The 21,855-nt window shown below is 39.4% G+C and overlaps 3 protein-coding genes across 4 annotated transcripts in view; all 3 read left to right on the top strand.

The window, feature by feature from the left end:
* filip1b (filamin A interacting protein 1b) overlaps nt 1-2,423 on the top strand; it is a 55,424-nt gene extending 53,001 nt beyond the window's left edge. For both annotated transcript variants that reach the window (XM_085248234.1, XM_085248230.1), the window contains one exon: nt 1,243-2,423. In XM_085248234.1, coding sequence (XP_085104360.1) covers nt 1,243-1,283 — 41 coding nt within the window. In that variant the 3' untranslated portion in view covers nt 1,284-2,423. The remainder of the gene's footprint in view (nt 1-1,242) is intronic.
* A 196-nt stretch (nt 2,424-2,619) lies between these two features.
* LOC146558460 (cell cycle control protein 50A-like) lies at nt 2,620-8,771 on the top strand. The gene is made up of 7 exons (XM_085248235.1): nt 2,620-3,086; nt 4,950-5,069; nt 5,152-5,259; nt 5,989-6,076; nt 6,249-6,395; nt 6,975-7,181; nt 7,310-8,771. The coding sequence occupies exons 1-7, from the start codon at nt 2,844-2,846 to the stop codon at nt 7,501-7,503; spliced, it is 1,107 nt and encodes a 368-aa protein (XP_085104361.1). The 5' UTR covers nt 2,620-2,843; the 3' UTR covers nt 7,504-8,771.
* A 2,179-nt stretch (nt 8,772-10,950) lies between these two features.
* cox7a2b (cytochrome c oxidase subunit 7A2b) lies at nt 10,951-15,360 on the top strand. The gene is made up of 4 exons (XM_085247302.1): nt 10,951-11,096; nt 11,384-11,473; nt 14,624-14,708; nt 15,098-15,360. Exons 1-4 carry the CDS (start codon nt 11,073-11,075, stop codon nt 15,151-15,153), a joined length of 255 nt encoding a protein of 84 aa, XP_085103428.1. The 5' UTR covers nt 10,951-11,072; the 3' UTR covers nt 15,154-15,360.
* The last annotated feature ends 6,495 nt before the right edge of the window (nt 15,361-21,855 follow it).

Below are 21,855 nucleotides of genomic sequence, written 5' to 3'. Positions count from 1 at the left end.
GAGCCCTTTACACATCTTTCACACCCTTTCACACATATTCACACTCTGATGAGCACATCAGGAAGAACTGAGAGTTCAGTATCGTGCCCAAGGATACCAGGGATTGAACAACCAACCTTCAGTAGATCACCCGCTGAGCCACAGCCATTCCTGATTAACAGACTTATTATCATAATAGGATGATACAAATAAAATGGTCAAGAATTGAAAAAGAGCGAGAGCTAGTCTGAAGCAATACAGCGGCTTTTAAAACCAATCCGGAGTCTAACAGGTAGCCCCTTTAAAGGCCCAGTGTAGGTGCAATTTGTGCACTTCCATTTATGCAAGTAAGCACCCATACAGCTGATTTGTTGCACTCCTCAGTAACCCAGAAAGCAGGGTGGGACAAGAGTCTGGCCTCCTGTTATATAGCGTGTTTCAGTCACTCTGATGTGTGCTATTATAGCCTGCAGCAAAGTCACTGCACCGCTTTAGTGCAGATGAGGAATGTTTACTGTTTTTCCAGACTTTAGATCAAGGTGACAATATTTTCATGCCAAAGAGAGCAGGATGCATTTTCGATGTTGTTACCTAAGACGGAGATAGAGATGCACTCACGGATATTGTGCTGTGCTCATTTTTCAGATATTTGTCCTCCTGTATTTGCTTCTACTGATTGATCTTCTCACACCCTGTGCACATGTGAAGTATTCAGTAACTCAAAACAACTTTATTTATGAAGCACATTTACAAGCAACTGATGCTGACAAAAGACAAAATTGACAAAACCAAACACGATAATAGATAAAAAAAATACACAAAAAACACGCAGAGAGCTGCATCTGCTGATGGGTGCTAAACATATAGCTGTGGAAGACAAAGAGACAAGAGACACAGTGAACAGTATCCATCCATCCATCCATCCATCCATCCATTCAGTCCAGGTCCTGTTCTAAGTAGACCCTTTCTTCATGTAAATATAATAACTGAATAAATATAATAACTGTCACTATAACTACAAAATAATCACTTCCTTTATCTTCATTAAGTTACAAGTCGAACAGGAAGTAAATGGTTTCATTTATGTAAGCTGTAAGTTTAAAACAAGTTAGAGGTAGAGCTCGGACGAAAGCAAATCTCTGTTTCATTTCTAAAATCTTTTATACATATGAAACTGCCTACTGCTCTAAAGTTGATGAGCTGTCTAAGGGGAGCGTGATGACTCAAATGAAGGTTTTCTTGTCTGTGTGTTTTCCACCACAGGTTCACTGATGGATGCTGGCACAGTAAACTGGCACCGCTGAGCCATGAAGAATGGTGAAGATGATGGGAGACTTTTAACAACAAAAACAAAAAGAAAAAAAAATCAGAAGCTTCAGTACATGATGCAAACAGTCACACCTCCCACTTCTGATGATTCCCATTCCCCCCCTTTGTGTTCACAAACAAACACCTTCCATTAGTGGAATAAATTAACACCATAAAATGGAATTATTATTATTTGGGGGCTTTTTATCCTTTATTATAACAGGGAAGCCAGGAGAGAGAGGAGTGGGAAAACACTCAGTTAATTCAGATGTGGGGCTTGGTAATCGCCTTGTGGCTTATTTGTATCTGCTCAACCCAGTGAGGTGTACTGGCACGCTGTTTTACCTGCTTTAATACATTTTAAATGACAAATATTCAAAAGTTTAAAACACATTTGAGGCTTTTGAAGTTACATTTATGATTATTAGGCATCAAATCGTTAACAATTTTAGTCTGTATTGCCAGGCAGGAGCAGAGGAAGGTTTCAGAGAAGATTCATGGATGTAGTGAAAAAGGACATACAGAGGATTGGTGTGAAAGGGAATGATAGGATGAGATGGGATGATGTAGAGGCACTGTGGTAATCCACTGAGGTGACCCTTAAAGGGAACAGTGGAAAGAAGAAGTTTTTCTTTTCTTTTTTTTGCTAAATCAGTTTTAAAACATATATGAAATGAAATAAAAACAAAACAAACAAACATGTTTTGAAAGTTGCTGAATATCCTGCAGTTGGACATGAAGATAATGAATGACATACAGTGTCTCTGATGGTTTATTTGCCATATTATTTATGTGGATGTGAACATATGCAAACAGTGCTTGGAAATTTCAATTCGAATCCTTGAACATCTCGCTTTTTGTTATTCTTTTTCAATATACATGATGTATGCTGTTTGAAGCCTACGTGATGGCTTTCTGAGACTTTATTCACACACACGGATATTCTCAGTGAAGAACTTCTTTATGTTGATAGAATTAAATCTGTCAATAAAATTCTACTAGCAGTGAAATGAAACTTATTTATTTCTGATTTTTGGACGTTGTATGACTAATAACGATGCCTTTAGGTGATTCACGTACATCTTAATCTCATCTTTGGAAATTGAAAACAATTATTCGCCATTCCAGCGAGAAATAATAAAACCATCGCTGTATCACTCGTAGAATAAAATAATTGTAATTAGATACTAAACAGATTTCCATCTTCTTATGTTACACCAATCCACGTGTCCTTTCAATACAGCACTGACTGAATCTTTTGTTTCCGCAGCGGTCACTGAATGCAGCAGTAGCCACCACAAGAGTTACGTCACTGGGTGTTGTTGACAAACCTGTTTGCACACTTCCGGGAAAGGAAGTGCTAGCCGTTTTTAGCTAGCCTCTCCGTGGTTTAGAGATGAACTAACAGAACTTTGATTAGCATAAATAACACTCAAATTAGCAACAAGCTAATGACGACGTCGTTTAAGACCGGCGCCTTTTAAAAACAACTGTCGTCGAGAAGCTAGCCCCGTTAGCTTGCTAAGGTCAGCTGGATAAATCACAGATCCGAAGTTATGATGGCGTCCAGTTACAGCGCCAAAGACGAGGACGGTCACATCACCGTGTCTGGACCCGGTGGCGGGACTCTGCGGAACAAGAAGCCCGAAAACACCGCCTTTAAGCAGCAGAGGCTCCCCGCGTGGCAGCCCATCCTCACCGCGGGCACTGTCCTCCCGGCCTTCTTCATCATCGGGCTCATCTTCATCCCCATCGGCATCGGCCTGTACGTGACGTCTAACAACATCAAGGAGTTTGAGGTAAACTGAGCTGATTTTTCTGTGTCACGAGTATTGCATTAATATTGTATTTGTCCACATAGTGTAACTCCCATCAAATGGCACAAACACAATTTGATCACTAGAAAGTGCATTTTCTGAAGAAACTGCAGTGTGAATGCTTGAATCTGAATGTATGCACTGAAATGAATTAATTGCTGAATTTTGAGTTAAAAATATTGAATGAGATTAAAAAACAAAAAAAACAAAAAACGAATTTAACCTGAAAACAAAGGTGCTGAACTGCTAAAAGCTGAAGGTTACACAGAAGAAGGAGTTGGAAAAAAACTGAAAATGTTTTAAATGTAAATTAGAAAACCCTAAGAAATGAGAAAAGAACATTTAGAGTCAGAAAACATCTGAAAGAATATTAAAAGGTCATATTCTTTGAATCACTGAATGACTAAAATGTGATCCCTCCACTTGGACCCACACAGTTTAAAAAGTTTAAATGCCTGAGCTTTGAAAGACACGGTGTTGGAAAGAGAACAATAATGGCGACAATTTGAGGGTAAAATGATGGCTGTAACACTGTGGACACAGCAGCAGTTGAAAGAGAAGTGCTTAAGATGAATCTTGGTACAGTGGCAGGCAGAGCTCGTTAAGCAGGCAGGTGTGAGCCTGGTTGCTATAGTGACCGCACCCAATGGCGCCATACACACGTACACAGACATGCGCCTCACTTTTGCTGCTTAAAATGAACAGAAAAGTCAGGCCGAAACAAATCGTTCCCAAATGAAAAGTAAAAGTCGTATTGACAAAATTCTTTCACCGTGAGTGACAGCAATGTCTAGTCTACCTAATTCTCAGTTTTCATGCCTGTGGAGCTTATTATATGGACGTGGTGACAGTGGAAAGACACCATGCTCTTCTGATTTTCAAACGAACCTTCTGAGCCATTTTAACATTAGAGTCTATGGAAGAGTTGGAGGGAGGAGGCTGTGCATTGGTGACATTTATGAAAGAACCATAACACCTAGGACAATAGTAAACACATTGGATGAAAGAGGACAGCGATGGCTACGTTTTGAGGGTAAAATGGCAGCTGTAGAGCAAACGCTGTGGACACAGCAGCAGTTTTAAAAAAGATTTTAAGATTAATTTTTTTGCTCCTCTCACTCTAGCAGTTCAGCTCTCTCACTCTAGCCCCAACATTCCGTCCCATACACACCCATTATAAACTCTGAAACGGGTGAAAAAACATCATGAAACTTAAACTGGAACTGAAGAAAAAGTATAATAGATATTGAAAAGATAAATACAAGTTGAATAGTTGAATGTCTTGTCTTCGTTTTAAAGTTTGAATGGTGGCTCTATGTCAATGTATGTGGAAGTAGTAAGAGTTTAAAAATGAGTAAGTTGAATGAGAATTTGAAGGGTCTCCCCATTGAAATACATGGGAAATTTTTGTTGAATAAAGTTGAATAAAATTAAAAATATAAATGTTAAAAATGAGAAAAATAGAAGCAGTCATGTCCAAAATAATAGGAATCTAACGATGTTTGAATGGTTTTTCTAAGTTGAACGGTTTTGAAGGAGTTAGATGCCAAAAAACGTACGGAATATGGAATAATAATAAAGATTTGAAGAACAATACTGTGAATGCTTTTCAAGCATTCACACTAATTATCTGGTAAAGCTCTTCCAAAACAGGGTTAAACATTTTATTGAGCTAAATGATTCTGTTAATACTGACATTTTCTCCAAAACGCTCATATTCATGATATAATTGTATCTTGAATATCTCTTCATTCACATATCTTAAATAAATAAAGCTGTCAGTATCATGAAATATATTGAGCTAACTTTATTTATTTATCATATTTATTTTCTTCGTGCTTACAGATCGATTATACCGGAGATGACACGTCCAGTCCCTGCTACAACTGTGCAAAGAACTTCAGCTGGAACAACACGAAGTCCTGCACCTGCACAATCCCCTTCCAGCTGGATCAGCCTTACGAGGTAAGATGCATCCAGGACTACAGCCCAGCGGCAGCCAGTTTGATTAAGCTAACCTTTACACATCTTTCTCTCAATCAAACAGAGCAACGTCTTCATGTATTATGGCCTCTCCAACTTTTACCAAAATCACAGACGTTACGTGAAGTCAAGAGATGACAGCCAGCTGAACGGAAACATCGATTCCCTCAAGGTAGGAGCTTCATCTCCAATGGCAAGCAGGAAAAAGAAGGTGAACTCATATCAAGGACAAAATGTTTTAGGTCACAGACCAAGAAAACAACAAGGGAAAATGGGTTTAAATGCAGTTAAAACTTAGATTTCAAAAACATATTTAGTTTTTTATATATACGCTAATTTTCAGGCATGAGTCAAAGAAACGAAGAGCAACAGGTGAATAAATAAATAAACAAACCAAAACATGGTGGTGATCTCAACATTTGAAGACAAGTATGGAGAACCAAACCTGGAGCCCAGACTTGGGCCTCATTGGTCCATTAGCACATTTAACGGGAGAGGATGACATAACGTTTGTCAGATGATAATATTAAACACGCTTCAGACAGCAGCACAAACACATTGTTCAAGCTGCCTGTGTGAGCACATCTATCAGTCCAAGCAGCTACGCCCCCAATTTTATAGGGGTGTCATCCTGTAAAACCTTTATGAAGTGTCCAGAAAGGCCAAAATGCATTTTTTTAAAAAATATCTTGACTGTAAACATGCTCATTTTTGCCTTAAAACTGAACTTTTTAACATAGGAGTCTGTGGGGACTGTGTCACATTTGGAGCCAGCCTCGGTCAACATTAGAGGAAGTTCTACTTGGTTGTTGCTGGGTTATATCCTTGCTTACAGCTCTAAATGCTGCGCTACGTGCTGCCACTTCTCTCTCGTCACCTTTTCCTTCTCCGTCTTTTACAGAAGCCCAGCAAGGAGTGTGAACCATATGCTTCCATTGATAATAAGCCAATTGCTCCGTGTGGGGCCATCGCCAACAGCATGTTTAACGGTGAGACCATTTTTTTTTCTTGCAGATTAACAACAAAGAGAAAATGAAGAAAACATAAAAAAATGACTGTTAGTAAATGATTATGGTCACAGATCATCACAGATCAGTTTGTGTGAACGTGTCTTTGAAGGACTCACGTTTCTCTTATCAGCCGTCTTTGCTTTCTTTGCAGACACTTTGAAGCTGTTTTACAACGACCCCAACGGCACAAGTGTCCCGATCCCGCTGACGTCCACAGGAATTGCCTGGTGGACGGACAAACATGTGAAGTTCAGGAACCCTGTAGGCACCAACTCAAACCTCACGGCTGTTTTTCAAGGTATTGCCAGTCAACTACGTCTGCTGCACTCCCTCTCTCTGAGGGAGAGGCTGTCTGTTTTTCTTATTGCAGACAAGTCTTAAAAAAGGATTCGTTCTCCTGTGCACAGAGCTGCACTGTTTCCATGTTATAAACACAGGAAATAAAACAGCTGAAATAAAGCATAAACCTAAAAGTGGCTCAATAAATAAATGAATATGCAGTAACATGCACCATAATGAGATTAGAAGTAAATATTGATGACTGGCAGAAATAAATTCTGCATTTATTTACCTTTATTTTTTACATTTTTGGTTTTTTTTATTAAGTAACATTTATTTTTTTTTAGATTGTATTAATTCGTTTTTAATATTTGTATTTTTATAATTTAACAACACACTTTTTACATTTTATTGTGTGGTTAGATTAGATAGATTTTTATTATTTAATATATTTGATTGTTTAATAGTAATCCTCTGTTACTAATATTACTAGTAAATACTGGTAATGCTACAATATCAGAAACTCTGACCATTTTTAAGATAATCATCAACGTCTATTCCGTTTTTATTTTTGTTTGTTTTTTCACTTCCACTTCAGGAACAGTGAAGCCGGTGAACTGGCACCGGCCTGTGTACGAGCTGGACACTGATCCGGAGAACAACGGCTTCATCAATGAGGACTTCATCGTGTGGATGAGAACTGCCGCTCTGCCCACCTTCCGCAAACTCTACCGCATCATCCAAAAGAAGAACAATATGGCCCCCACCCTCCCCCGAGGAAACTACACCTTAGTGGTGGACTACAGTATCCTAAACGTGAAAGTCGTGACAGCAAAACTGCATGAAAAAAACAGAAACAGATTCTTATAAAATTTAAATGAAGGTTTAAAAGAAAAATAAGTGGTTGTCGTACCTTTAACCTGATAAAACCAGATTACCCTGTTCGCAGCTTTGAGGGCAGGAAGCGGATGATCCTGAGCACCATCTCCTGGATGGGAGGCAAGAACCCATTCTTGGGCATCGCCTACATCACCGTGGGCTCCGTCTGCTTCTTCCTGGGCGTCGTGCTGCTGGTCATCCACCACAAATACGGGAACCGCAACAACAGCGCTAACATCTCAAACTGAGGTGCCGGCTGCGCTCCAGCTCGCCTCCACCGCCATAAATGTGATGCGATGATGAATCTGAGGAAACGGGTGACGATGGTAGATTCATCTTCAGCTGTAGTGCAGAGTTCATGTTCTAAAGTCACACTAAAATGCCAATCTTAAAGAAATCAGCTGAAAATGTGCTCATTCCTCTCCTAACTATACAAGTCTAACAAAAACGATTGTGTCAGAGATTCAAGTCAGCACGCAGAACGACCTAAAGCCCAGCCAGGCTCTTCAAATATTAAAAAAAATAATAATAAAAAATTAACAGGGAGGAGTCTGGAAAGTTTTTTACGTCACTTTAGGATCTCTGATGGTGAAGTGGAAGTGAGCGGGAGTATAAGTGTGTGAGCTGCATGCTGCTGAGATGTTGTTATCACCGCGCTGCTCGGGTGTATGATGGTGTGTTAGGCCCACCAAAGGCAGAAAATGTGGCTAAAGTTGTAAATTTACCAGAAAAAGTGGCAAAATTAATAGTAAAAATGTATGAGACTGTCAAAATGTGAAAATGTAAAAAAGAAATTTGGCAAGTTCATGGGAAACAAAATGTGCAAATATGACAGAATTAATATAAGGAAAAAACTAAAAAAAGAGACCCTCTCGCGGTCTCTTTCTGCCCCTCGTTGGTTCTGGTACGGCGTTGAACGGGTGGCTTGTCTTTGTGCCTCCTTTTTGTCGTTGTCCTAAATCTTTAACTGCGCTTTAACTGTGTTGTAGCAATTTCAAGGGAACACACAGAGTACTGCAGCTAAAAAAAAGAGTGTTTATTTTTTGTATTTACATGAACAGTTTTATGAGATGTTTGCTTGCTAGAGTAAAGCCAGTATTTGCACGTGAGACCTCAGGGTTGCAGAGTCTGAAACAGGTTTAAATTTGAGTGAGTATCCAGAGAAATTTGCACTGATGCGTAGTTTCATCCACTGTGGTTTACATGCAGTAACAACAGAGCAGCATGACTCAGCACTACATGTGATTAAATGTTTTCTGTGCTACGAGTGAATTTATGTCGTTTTACAGCCATTTTTAAGCTACGAGGAGCTGCAGCTGCTTCCACCTGCTCATTAAATAGATGCTGCATGTTCAGATGTGCCGAGATATATTATGCTTTTTATTTTTTAACATAGAAATGAATTTATTACCTGCATTTGTGTCTGGTTGGATTTGACTTTTGTGTTTTTGATACTTCACCTGTGTTTTGTTGTTTTTGCTTTAAAAGAATAAATTTGTGATTTAAAAAAAAAAAAGATGAGTCGTTTTAATTCGTCAGCCGGAAATGATAAGTGTGGAAATAGTTTTATTTTTCTCATAAGTTTTATGTCATAAAACACTTTTACTGTATTTTATTCTCCAATCCAAAAGGGAGGGAGTGTGTAGTCAGTATCTTAGCACTCTAGCATCCACAGTTTTCAAGATCTCATTTTCAGATTTTGTGTGATGGTAAACACCGATAATGGCTCAAGCTGCTTCCAGTTTGGTGAAAATCTGGTCTAGATCAAACGAAATGTTAAAAAAATTAGTAAAAATATATTTTTATTATATTACCAACAAATTTTGAATGGATCATCTTCAAACTGGCTTCAGCTTGTTCAGCAGCAGCGGCGTCTTTAAACATTGGAAGACAGTGAGGCAGTGAGGGGCTCAATGCTCTGGTACCTCTTGACAGAAGTGTGTGTGTGAGGGCTGCATGGGGTCCTCCACAATGCCAGTGGCTTTGCAGATGCAGCGGGTGCGATAGGTGTCCGTGATGGAGAGAAGAGAGGCTCCGATGATCTCAGCTGTTCTCACTATCCTTTGTAGGGTATTGCAATCTGATATGGTGCAGTGATGGTGTACCAGACAGTAATGTAGCTGCTTAGGAAGCTCTCTTTAGTCCCACTGTAGGAGGTGGTGAGAATGGATGATGGGAGATGGGCTTTTCTCAGCTTCTACAGGAACTAGAGATGCTGTTGGGCTTTCTTAGTTATGGAGCTGGTGTTGAGGGCCCAGAAGAGGTTCTTTAACAGAAAGCAAATATGAAGTTATATGATATATGATATGATAATATGTATAATATATTTATTAATATATGAACCAGTTCATTCTAAATTCTATAATTTCGTTTGATTACAGTTTTTTCTGAATGCTTAAACCCTAACTGTGATTCCTGTAGCACAATCTCTAAAACTATTCAGACTTATAGCAAAACCACTCACTGAGTTTGCAAAACTAAAAGCACAAAAACTGCTTTGCACTCAGTTTGCAATTTTGTAACACACACTTTGCAAAACTGTAGGCACAATTCACTGCACAACACTCAATTACCAAATTTCCAACACACTGCTAGCAAAAGTATACACATGTATGGCTATCATTAACACTATTTTGCCAACTGTCTGGCACACTTTCACATGTGAAAACTTTTTTAGATAATTAGTTCACTTTGCAATCAGCCTAAGCACTATAATACAGGTAAGCTGTGTGTGCGGAGTACAATGGAGGGAGCAGAAAGAGTGAGAAGAAGAGGAGGCCGAGGAAGAGGACGTGGAGGTGAAGAAGTAGGATGAAGAGGACGACAAGGACAAGGAGGAGCAAGAGGAAGACGAGGAGGGGGAGAGGAAGATGAGGAGGGGGGAGAGGAAGGGTAGGAAGAGTAAGAAATAGAATTGCTGATGGCATCAGAGCTACAATAGTGGACCATGTAATCAACCGTGGAATGACCCTGAGGGTAGCTGGCCAACGGGTCCAGCCTAACTCGAGCCGCTACACTGTAGCAAGTACCATAAGGACATCTTGAAATGAGAATCGGTGAGTACAGTCACTTCGCACAAAGATTTGTAGCACTGCCATATGCCAAAGAGAAACACACCAATACCATTGATGTAAAAATACTGAAATTGTTACTTTACAGAATTGCTAGATGACCAGATGCTGGGGGCAGAGGCAGCATGTTCACTGCAGACCAAGTAACCCATATAGTCATTATGGCGATTGCAAATAATCCTATACTTGGAAATGAACACTTGTGTTTGCTTTGATGTGTTTGAATAAACACCAGTACTTGAAGTTTGGATCCCTCTATGCTTATGGATCTATGACAGAAGTATGAGCTCAAACTGACATAGCCTACCTTGTGCACAGAGAAAGCAAAAGCCAGATGTGTTTTGTATTCATACCATCAGTGTGCAGTTGGCGCATTGTGTGCTTAGTAGATGATGGCTTGTGTGTACTGTTTGATACGGAAACACCATTTTTACGAAGGTGTGAAGAGTTAATCTGGCTGTGTTTGCTTTTGCAAGAGAACTACAATGTTTTGATTATTGGGTGACAGGTTTTCTTATTTGTGTGAAGAGTTTTGCAAAATTAGCCAATAGTTACAAAAAATGTGCTTAAGCAATCAGAAAAAACTGTAAATCTGCTCTCATGCTTGACTGTGGGTACCTGACGCTCATGTAGGGGGCAGCAGCGCGCAGCATGAGCACAGTTAATGATAGCGAAGAAGATTTCAGTGGAAACGGAAGTAAAGGTTTCCTGTGCCCTTGTGACAGACAGCGGACTGTAGACGGACGATGAGCATGTACAGACAATTTTATGTAAGTTTATTTTCTATTTACAAGTTTCTCTTGGGTGTTGTTTTTTAAACTAGTGAGCTGGATAAATGCGATGGATGAGCCACCGGGGTAAAAACAGTCGGCTATATTTAGCTTAGAACGGTTAGCAGGGGTCAACACCGGGAAGAGTTAGCTTTAGCTTTGCAGAGGAGTTGTATTTAGCGGTGGTGTCCGGCCTCTCGGTGTTTGTTTTCTGTGTATTCAAGACTGGGTTCTTATATTTTCATTAAATGAGTGTTTCTCCGTGTCCTTGCGCTGCTGTTTTCCAGGCGCTTCAGCAGGTGGCGCGGCGGAGCATCTCCAGCTCCGTCCGGCGGCAGGTTGAGAACAAAGTCCCCCAGAAACAGAAGGTGTTCCAGGTAAAGGTCACACAGACAGACCGCTGCACTTCCAACTGTTCCATAAAACCCTGTCATCATCGAAGGCCTCCTTTGTGTTTCTGTTGTCGGCCTTAAATTCAGAATACGACCGTTTCCTACTTCCTGTATACCTATAATATTAATTATTATTTGAACTGAGGCTCTGTCCTGTGATCCAAACCTCATATCTTTGTATTGGGAGTGCGCTGGGAAATTTTAAAGGATACAGGAGCATTGAAAACATTCTAATATGTCAAAATAATAATTCCTGTGTGTGTGTGTGTGTGTGTGTGTCTGTCTCTGTATCTATGTAGAAAGCTGAATTAATGATGATGGAATTGTTAATGTGTTCATTCTGTGTGATTAGTTCAAGGGATCCACACTGAATAATATAAGTTGGAGGTCCTTTAAGTTTTTAATGTAATTTTTTTTGGTGGCTATCTAAGGTCACTATGGTGTCACATCTGTTCATATTTGTAGATATTTATCACAGTTAAGCATATTTTCTTCACCTTGCTGACAACAGATCTGCTCTGTTCATTTTAAATTTAGCAACCAAAGGAAGGAGTCAGAGGACACCAAAGCCCCTCAACAATCACCCACCTAACTTGTGTCATTGACTTAAAACAACAAAAACCCAAAGTTCTGTTATCTCCCTTCAGTAGGTGTTTATTTTAAAGGAAATATGTTCTCATGGTCTCTTGTTTTGGTGTGTACTCAGTTATCTGAACGTCAACCTTCAGGCGCTCCTAACGTGATCTGGGATCAATCATTTTTAAAGCTTGGGGAAGCTAAGGTCCCCTCAGAGCTGCAGTCAATTATCTGGATCTTTTATTTTTGTTTTAACTTTGCATTCAGACCATGAAAACATGATTTGAACAGTATAACTGTTTCTTTTTAACCAATATCAGATTTGCTTTAGAGCCAGAAGTACAGTGAATAAGAAATAAATAAAACAAAAACCTTTAATATCTAAGTTTTCAGTCATGGTCTGAATTTAAGTTTAAATGGGCTCTTAAAAAAATAGCAATGACTTGATCCAGTGTTAAATGCAAGCTTGAATGGTGACCTCTGCTGGCCAAAATCTGGAGCTGCAATTGAATCAAGTTGAGACCTCTAAAGATGAGATTCTATAGCTTTTTTTTTTCTTAAAAAAAATTAGCTAAACATACCACTTTAAAAACCTGTGACACCTCTCAGTGCTTACAAATCCTTAAGATGTTCTTAAAACGTCTTATTTTGGCTTAAATTAAAAAGTATTTAATATGAAGGCAATGCCTTTAATTACTTGTGGTTTGCTAATTTTTATTAGATTTGTTTTATATAAATATCATAGATATAAATGCCATAAATAAGGAGTAAGTTTAACTTTAAACATTATCGTAGAGTAAATTCTGCATGTCCAGTCAGCCTGCAGCAATGTTTTAAAGAAAGAACAAGCAGTTTTACTATAAACTAAAAGTTTTCCTATCAGCTTATTTATTCTTTAGCTATAAAATGAGACAGTGGAGGAAACCCTGAAGAAGTAGATGAGAAGAACAGGGAAAAATGCAGTTGCTGGAAATGTTTATGTCAGAACTGTTTTTAGTTGGTTGGTTTTGCTTTCACTTTTGGATGGCGTCCTTAAACTCAGTAAATACTTCAGTTTGAGCTTCAGAAATCCTCAGTGAATAAAATGTTCATTTAAGATTTGTGTAATTGCAAAAAACGTAGACGATAATTTTTTTTAAATTGCAGAGATCAGACATTAAAACCGTATTTGTAGTCTCTGAGCAGTGTGGAGACGAGCGTCCATCCGAGTTTCTTGGTTTTCTTTGTGTTTAATTTTGAAAGAGTTAGATTTTGGTGTCCGGTCTGTCTACACAAAGATGGATTGTTATTTATGTGTTCCTCTTGCAGTTTTGTGGTCAATGGTGCTTTTTTTTTTTTTTTCTTTCTTTAGCAGCGGTTCTTCTAATGAGGACACCTCAGTCAGTTTAGCTCCACAGATAAGTCTCCGAACTGAGTGGAGTACTAATTCTGCATGTTTAACCTGCAGTAAATCAGCCGCTAACAGCAGCACTAGCTGGGCTTCAGTAGTTTTTTAGCTTTCAGGAAAAGGACGAGCTGGTGCTGAAGCAGATCATCGGTGTGAAAATGAAGAACATGTAGATGATTTGAACAGCTTCCAGTGTGTGCTGCAGACTAAACTAGTTTCCAGCTGGTTTGTTCTCCTGCACTGCTGTTGGCTGCTCCAGTCTGCTACTTATGTGTTGTATGATTAAACAGCTGCAAACATAATTGCATACTTTAATACAAGAGGACAAAATTAGACCTGAACTTTCAAAAGGTCCGTTTTCAATCTGTAACTCAGACCAGTGATAAAAATGAATATCCTAAAACGTCCTCCTGTGTCTTAAGAATATATTTTTATTGCAGCACTTTTCGGATAGTAGATATATTTAATATTTTTTTAACACATCTTAAAGATTTACTGTAAAGAAAGTGGATCTATTTTTAAATGTTAGCTTTGATCTGAGTAACAGATTTTTTTTATTTATTTATTTTTTTTAAGCGTCAGGTAATTTTGTTGGCTTCATAACTTTTTAAAAAAAGATTATTTTTGCTTTGTGGATTTATTTATTGACACAAGGTTAAAAAAAGCGAGGGCTTTATTCCACCTTTTTCTTGATAAATTCATATTTTCTTGGAAAAAAGTATTCTTCTGTTATTTTTGGTTATTTTATAACAAAGATTGTTTGCTTTTTCTAAAAAATTTTTACATGAAATGCAGATTTCTAACTTACCCAGATTCCTGATGGACATGAACATTATGGTCATGTTATGTCACTTTGGTATGGTGATTTAGAAGTGGGGGGAAAAGATCAGTCAAATCCCCAAAATGTGTAAAACAAAAGTCTTTGTGCCATGTTGGAATAGAAGCAGATATCACTTTTATAGAATAAAACACCCTTATTGTGAAAAATTTTCTTTATTTATATATAGAGATGTTGAAAAGTTGTTCTTTTGTTTTTGATGCTCACTCATCAGCAGGCTTTCTTGCAAACTGCTGCTGCTCTTCACTGTGTTTAATCTTTGTCGGTGTCTGGATGAGTTCTGGTTAAAGCAGGGCTTACAAACCTGATTGTTCCCCTCCATCTTCTGTTGCAGGAGGATAACGGTATGCCGGTTCATTTAAAGGGAGGCAGTGCCGACGCCCTGCTCTACAGGACAACGATGGCACTCACCGTCCTGGGTAAGTACACCTGTCTTTGTAACTGCTTTAAACTCTGAGCTACTTTATGAACCTCATGAGCTGCTGTAGTTTTTATTTAAATTGAAAAATCCAGCCTGGTAATTTAGCCTCAGGTGGTACACAAGTTTAGTACCATGGTAGTTGATATTTGATACCTTTCAGATAAACAAATAGAAAGAATCTTGCTGGGATTAAGTAATGGTAAATCTTGCTGGGATTAAGTAATGGTAACTCTTACTGCTATTAACAAATGGTGTTCTTTCCACAGACCACAGAACATGAAGTAGTACATATGAGGATACAGATCCATTGGAAAATAATGGGACCTTATCCTTAGTGAAGCACTTTGAAATCCATTTTAATCTTCGTCTTTTTGCTCTTCCTTCCAGGTGTTGGATATGTGCTGTTTGAGCTGGTGAAGGCAGCCTTCCCTCAGAAGAAATAACTTCTCTGCTTCAGCTGTTTACTTCCACTTTCCAAAAACCGGCCAGCTGTTCTATATTGTGTAAGAAGATGAAAATACTCCGTCTGTGCCGGACCGCGTTTCATGTCGTGGTGCGATTCTATTGTGGTGTTCATTGGATCACTATTTATTTCTTGTAGTCTCTGGTGCCCTGAGGATCAATAAAGAAATGCCTCTCATGACCAAGAACCTTCTCGTGCCTCTTCCTTTTTAGTTTTCTGATGGTGGTAAACTGTGAAAAGCTACTGAAGTAATGGAATTAAACTTTAAACTATTAGTAAAGCAACATGAGGCTCTGCAAGCGTAAACCTTTTTCCTCCAGTGTGAGGATTTCCCATCGTCAGTCTCAGTTTTATAGAGTTTTAAACTTGCACAAGTAATGAAATCTCACTCTGTCACAATTTTGGCTTCTCACAGTTAATAAACATTATATAAAGCCTTCAGCCTCTAGCCTTTGTTTGCTATTTTGTAAAGCGTGCACTAGAGGGTACATTGGACAGTAAATTTATGTGTATGACAAGTAATCCATTTTTGTGTTTTTCATATGAAGGAAAAAAAAAATCCTAAATATTCTAAAACCATTCTTGGTCACCGCTACCACTTCTCCATAAATCCTGCCAAAAAACAAGCAATTTTTGTTGGCAGAGGTAATCAGAATCAGAATCAGAATGGGGTTTATTGCCAAATGTTGAGCAGGTTTACAACATTAGGAAATTGCTGCGGTGCTTCAGTGCAAACAGTGTCATAAATAGCACTTAAATAGACATGGAAAAAAAATAAAAGTAGGGATAAGAATTAAAAGTGCTACGTGGAAAGATATGTGCATGAGATATACATGAGATATATACATGAGAATAAGAATTAAGAGTGCTACGTTGAAAGATATATACATGAGTGCAGGTGGTGATCAGTGCCAAACATGGAATGATGCAGTGACACAGCGTAGGGTCATGTGTTCGTGGCGGGTACAGTCATATGGTTATTGTTCATGTGTCCAACAGCAGAGGGGAAGAAACTGTTCTTATGGCGAGAGGTTCTGGTGCGAATGGACCGGAGCCTCCTGCCTGAGGGGAGCAGGTCAAACAGACTGTGTCCAGGGTGAGAAGGGTCAGCTGAGATCCGAGCTGCACGCCGCAATGTCCTGGAGGTGTACAGGTCCTGCAAAGATGGGAGTCTGCAGCCAATCACCTTCTCAGCAGAGCGCACAACACGCTGCAGTCTCTGTTTGTCCCTGATAGTGGCTCCAGCGTACCACACGGTGATGGAGGAGGTGAGGATGGACTCGATGATTGCAGTGTAGAACTGCATCATCGTCCGTGTTGGCAGGTTGAATTTCTTCAGCTGCCTCAGGAAGTACATCCTCTGCTGGGCTTTCTTGATGACGGAGGTGATGGTGGGCTCCCACTTCAGGTCCTGGGTGATGGTGGTACCCAGGAAGCGGAATGAGTCCACAGAGGTGATGGGGGTGTCAGTCAGGAATGTGTAATGTATGTAATGTAATGAATGTGTGCTCCTGTACTATCTATGAGGGCCACATTTTAGTGGCTGGCTCTGTTAAAGAGCAACATAGTAAATTTCACAGAGAGTGAAAACAATGTTTCTGCAGTGTGTTAAAGATGCCTTAAAGTAGCTCTGGACCTGTCGAAAAAACTGAATCAAAGCCTGCTGTGTGAGAGCTGCAGGTTAGCGAGGAAGTCTGTCCCTGTGTGTGGTTCCTGCAAGTACGGGAACTTCTGCCAGGTTCAGCGTGTCATCTGAGTCTGATGGGAATCACAACACGAATCTTTTTCATAGGAAAAAAGTCTAAGTGTAAACAGCTCTGACACACCATAGAAATGGGAAATAGGTACTTTTTCATGACTAAATACATGTTTGGTCAACATACTCACAAATGACTCGTATACAGCCTGTTCTCCAAGAGCCTTTGCAAGACTAACCTCACCTGTTGACTGATTCCCTCCAACTTACAGGAATATTAAGAATGTAATTGGTGAAAAAGATGAAATTGTTAAGAAAATCATCCACTTGGCTTATGTGGAGTGGGTGATAGACCTTATGGAGATCCAGTTTGGAAAAATGTTGTAGTTTCAAAATTTGGAACTGACTACTTGTGCTAGATATATTTCCACAGTAATCTATAAAATGCCATAGTGTATTATTCATTTTTGCCACAAGGAAAAAAGCAGCAAGAGGAAAGGAAGATGGATGTATAACACCATTATACCATAAAAATTGTTGAAAATCGGTTCAGGTCTCTATTATGTAAATTACACATTCTTGACCCTTTTCAGTCTGGGCTTCAAAAGCAGCACTCTACAGAGACCGCTCTCTTAAAAGTCTATAATGATCTGTTAATGGCATCTGATGCAGGGAATTATTCTGTGATCATTTTGCTTGAACATTAAAATTAGTCTCTTTTGACTGCCACAAACAGTGTTATCCAGAAGCTACTGTTTGAATATACCTCCCTCTTGTGGCAGGACACCATCGACCACAAAATCCTACTTAACAGGCTCAAGGTTTTGGCTGGTGTATCTGGCTCTGCCCTAGACTGGTTTTCTTCCTATTTATCAGACAGGACCTTTTCTGTTAGGACTGACAGGTTCACCTCTGACATTGCTGCCCTGACCTGTGGGGTCCCACAGGATTCAGTTTTAGGTCCATTATTATTTTCTTTTTATATTTTTATATTCAAGCAACTACCTCGTTCTAAATACCAACAAGACCGAGACCATGATCATAGCTCCTCCTGAGCTACATTAGTCAGGTTCTTACCTCTTTCTGTCCATCTGTCAAGTCAAATATTCGAAATCTTGGAGTAATATTTGACTCTTCTCTGGGCCTTGACTCTCATGTAAAATCTTTGTCTCGTTCCTGTTTCTATCATTTAAGAAACATCTCTAAACTGCGACATATGGTCTCTTCAGTTGAACTGGAAAAACTGATTCATGCATTTGTGTCATCACGCTTAGATTACTGTAATTCCCTGTTTACTAGCTTGGATAAATCATCTCTCTCTCGCCTCCAGGCGATACAAAAGGCAGCAGCCAGGCTACTAACTCGTTCTACCAAGCGTGTTCACATTACTCCCATCTTATATTCTTTACATTGGCTCCCAATAGAGTTTAGAATTCGCTTTAAAATTCTTGTTTTAACATACAGAGCACTAAATAATGACTAGGCTCCAGATTATTTATCCAAGCTTCTTATAAAATACACTGCTGCTCTTCATCTCCGCTCATAGACTCAGAGTCTGTTGGTTGTATTGTTTATTTTAATATTTGTGTACAGCGCTTTGTGACTGTCTGTGAAAAGCGCTTAATAAATACATTTTACTTACTTACTTTACCTATAACCAGAAAATCCAAGCTAGATTTCTTCATAGCCTCTTGTTCCAGTAAGGATGGTTGCACAAACGGTTGAAGGGAAGGGGTACACCACATAAAAACAATCAGTAGCAGTCATACAGTCAGTGAGGTGAAAGATTTTATTCTTTTCTAAACACCTCTGCCAGACCTTGATGTAAACCTAGAGCCATGAATGTCCAAGAGTCAGAGCAGCACAAGGATATTCAAACCCAAAGAATTCATGATTACCAGACAGGGACAAGTAAATGGGAATAGTTTGGTGGGTAACAAGGGCTGAAGCTTTCCCATAAACCGCAGTTACTTGTAGAAGTTCAACAAGTAACATGGTGGAAATACTAATGTATGTCTCATTTGAAGAGTTTCAGTCAGGTTTCAGAGCCCATCACAGCACAGAAACAGCTTTAGTGAAGGTTACAAATGATCTTCTTATGGCCTCTGACAGTGGACTCATCTCTGTGCTTGTCCTACTAGACTTCAGTGCAGCGTTCGATGCTGTCAACTATAATATCCTGAGCAATTAGAGCATGCTGTAGGTATTACAGGTACTGCGCTGCAGTGGTTTAAATTATATATGTAATAGACTCCAATTTGTTCATGACAATGGAGAGTCCTCTTCACACACTGAGGTTAATGATGGAGTTCCACAGGGTTCAGTGCTAGGACCTTAGTATCATCAGAAGGCATAGCAAACATTTTCACTGCTATGCAGATGACACCCAGCTCTATCTGTCCACGAAGCTAGATAACACACACCAATTGTCATGAACCGAAGCTCCAAAAGGGTCGAGACGGCGAGGCTGATAGTGCTTCCGAATCTCAGGCGGACAGGTGGACAGGCAGGTGGCTCGCAAAAACGCCGAGTTGTGATCTGAGTACACAGGGTAAAACAGAGTCAGTTCCAATAGACAATTTGTCATAAGGGTTTTTTTTCCCGCAGGTGTACGTTACCGCTGAGAGGCGACTACGGACTGGCGTGGAGCAGCAGGTAGGGCAGGATTAAATAGTCCACCTGGTGATCGCCTGGGATGGGATGCAGGTGTGGGGTTAGCAGCCACGCCCGTGGGCGTGGGCATCCCAACAGCACCCCGGACGCCGGGCCGCGGACCATGACACCAATTAGTTAAATTGCATGAATGTCTTAAAGACATAAAGACCTGGATGACCTCTACTTTTCTGCTTCTAAGTTCAGATAAAACTGAGGTTATTGTACTCGGCCCTGAAAATCTTATAAATATGGTATCTAACCAGATTCTTACTCTGGATGGCATTACCTTGGCCTCCAGTAACACTGCGAGGAACCTTGGAGTCATTTTTGACCAGGATATGTCCTCCAATTAAGATATTAAACAAATATGTAAGACTGCTTTCTTCCATTTGTATAATATCTCTAAAATGAGAAATATCCTGTCTCAGAGTGATGCTGAAAAACTAGTTCATTCATTTATTACTTCCAGGCTGGACTACTGTAATTCATTATTATCAGGATGTCCTAAAAACTCCCTGAAAAGTCTTCAGTTGATCTAAACTACTGTATAGCTCTGTGTAAATAATCATTCTGTACATTCGATAATCTTTAATGCTACAACTGTTTACAACTTGCATAGTTCCCATTTCTGTATAGCTGTATATCTCAGATTCTGTAAAGTTATTTATTTCATATTCTGTATAGTTTTTCATATTTATATCCTGTTCATAGCCTGTACATAGCTTGTACTCACTACAGCCTGTACATACTTATAGTTATAGAATATTCACAACATACTTCATACCGTGTACATTATAACATACCATAATAGACCCATTTCTGTAATATACTCACATATCTATATTATTGCTAATATATATTGTAATATATCTATATCACTAAAGCACTTCTGGATGGATGCAAACTGCATTTCGTTGCCCTGTACCTGTGCATGTGCAATGACAATAAAGTTGAATTCTATTCTATTCTATTCTATTCTATTCTATTCTATTCTAAAATGCTGCAGCAAGAGTACTGACAGGGACTAGAAAGAGAGAGCAGATTTCTCCTTTATTGGCTTCCCTTCACTCCTGTTAAATCCAGAATTGAATTCAAAATCCTGCTCCTCACATACAAGGTCTTAAATAATCAGGCCCCATCTTATCTTAATGACCTTGTAGTACCATATCACCCTATTAGAGCACTTCGCTCCCACACTGTAGGCTCGCTTGTGTTTCCTAAGAAACACAAGAGCCTTAGATCATATAGTTAGGGTTTTAAAGTTTTAGTTATTATCAATCTTTGACTCTCTTCCACAGCATGAGTTTTCCTGTTTTCCTCCCCTCATTGTGACAGAGGTTTCTTCCTGTTAAAAAGGAGTTTTTCCTTTCCACTGTTGCCAAAGCGCTTTTTCATAAGGGTTAATTGATTGTTCGGGTTTTTTCTGTTTCTTTTGTATTACTGTATTATTGTATTATTGAGTCTTGACCTTACAATATAAAGTGCCTTGAGGCAACTGTTGTGATTTGCCCTGTATAAGTAAAATCGAATTGAATTAAACTGAAAATTAATTCTTTGATCTTAATGTGATCAATCGATCTCCATGGCTTTTAAGGTGGCAGGAATTAAGCCACTGTTTAAAAAGCGTTGTTTATTGACCCAGCCGTCTAACTATAGGCCAGTGTCCGGCCTTCATTAGATCACTTTTCACTGGATTTCACTTGTTGCCTGGATGGGACGGGTCCATCAGTATCTGCGCTGCTCTAGTCCGGCATCTCCTGGTGTAGGCCACTCAAGGCCAGATTTACTAGATGGGGTAAAACAGTGCGTGAGGACAATCCCTATTGCTATTCTTTAACCATAAACCCAGTCAGTTCATTTCAATATGATGAAAATAATCTAATACAGTGGGGCAAAAAAGTATTTAGTCAGCCACCGATTGTGCAAGTTCACCCACTCCTAAAATGATGACAGAGGTCAGTAATTTGCACCAGAGGTACACTTCAACTGTGAGAGACAGAATGTGAAAAAAAAAATATCCATGAATCCACATGGTAGGATTTGTAAAGAATTTATTCGTAAATCAGGGTGGAAAATAAGTATTTGGTCAATAACAAAAATACAACTCAATACTTTGTAACATAACCTTTGTTGGCAATAACAGAGGTCAAACGTTTACTATAGGTCTTTACCAGGTTTGCACACACAGTAGCTGGTATTTTGGCCCATTCCTCCATGCAGATCTTCTCGAGAGCAGTGATGTTTTGGGGCTGTCGCCGAGCAACACGGACTTTCAACTCCCGCCACAGATTTTCTATGGGGTTGAGGTCTGGAGACTGGCTAGGCCACTCC

The sequence above is a fragment of the Mchenga conophoros genome, linkage group LG15, assembly GCF_057382185.1.
Source record: "Mchenga conophoros isolate Kocher_MC1m ecotype Shallow Benthic linkage group LG15, M_conophoros_male_GT1.1, whole genome shotgun sequence".
Lineage (NCBI taxonomy): Eukaryota > Metazoa > Chordata > Actinopteri > Cichliformes > Cichlidae > Mchenga > Mchenga conophoros.
Note: the sequence above shows the minus strand (reverse complement) of the source record. Positions and strands in the feature narration are given on the sequence as shown.

What these genes read in the sequence shown, in the direction of transcription:
- LOC146558460 (XM_085248235.1), top strand. Translation starts at nt 2,844, where the DNA reads ATGATGGCGTCCAGTTACAGCGCCAAAGACGAGGACGGTCACATCACC. An exon ending in ACAACATCAAGGAGTTTGAG is followed by an intron (nt 3,087 to 4,949) that starts GTAAACTGAGCT and finishes TCGTGCTTACAG; the next exon opens with ATCGATTATACCGGAGATGA. An exon ending in CCTCACGGCTGTTTTTCAAG is followed by an intron (nt 6,396 to 6,974) that starts GTATTGCCAGTC and finishes CTTCCACTTCAG; the next exon opens with GAACAGTGAAGCCGGTGAAC.
- cox7a2b (XM_085247302.1), top strand. Translation starts at nt 11,073, where the DNA reads ATGAGCATGTACAGACAATTTTAT. An exon ending in GCATGTACAGACAATTTTAT is followed by an intron (nt 11,097 to 11,383) that starts GTAAGTTTATTT and finishes GCTGTTTTCCAG; the next exon opens with GCGCTTCAGCAGGTGGCGCG. An exon ending in AGAAACAGAAGGTGTTCCAG is followed by an intron (nt 11,474 to 14,623) that starts GTAAAGGTCACA and finishes CTTCTGTTGCAG; the next exon opens with GAGGATAACGGTATGCCGGT.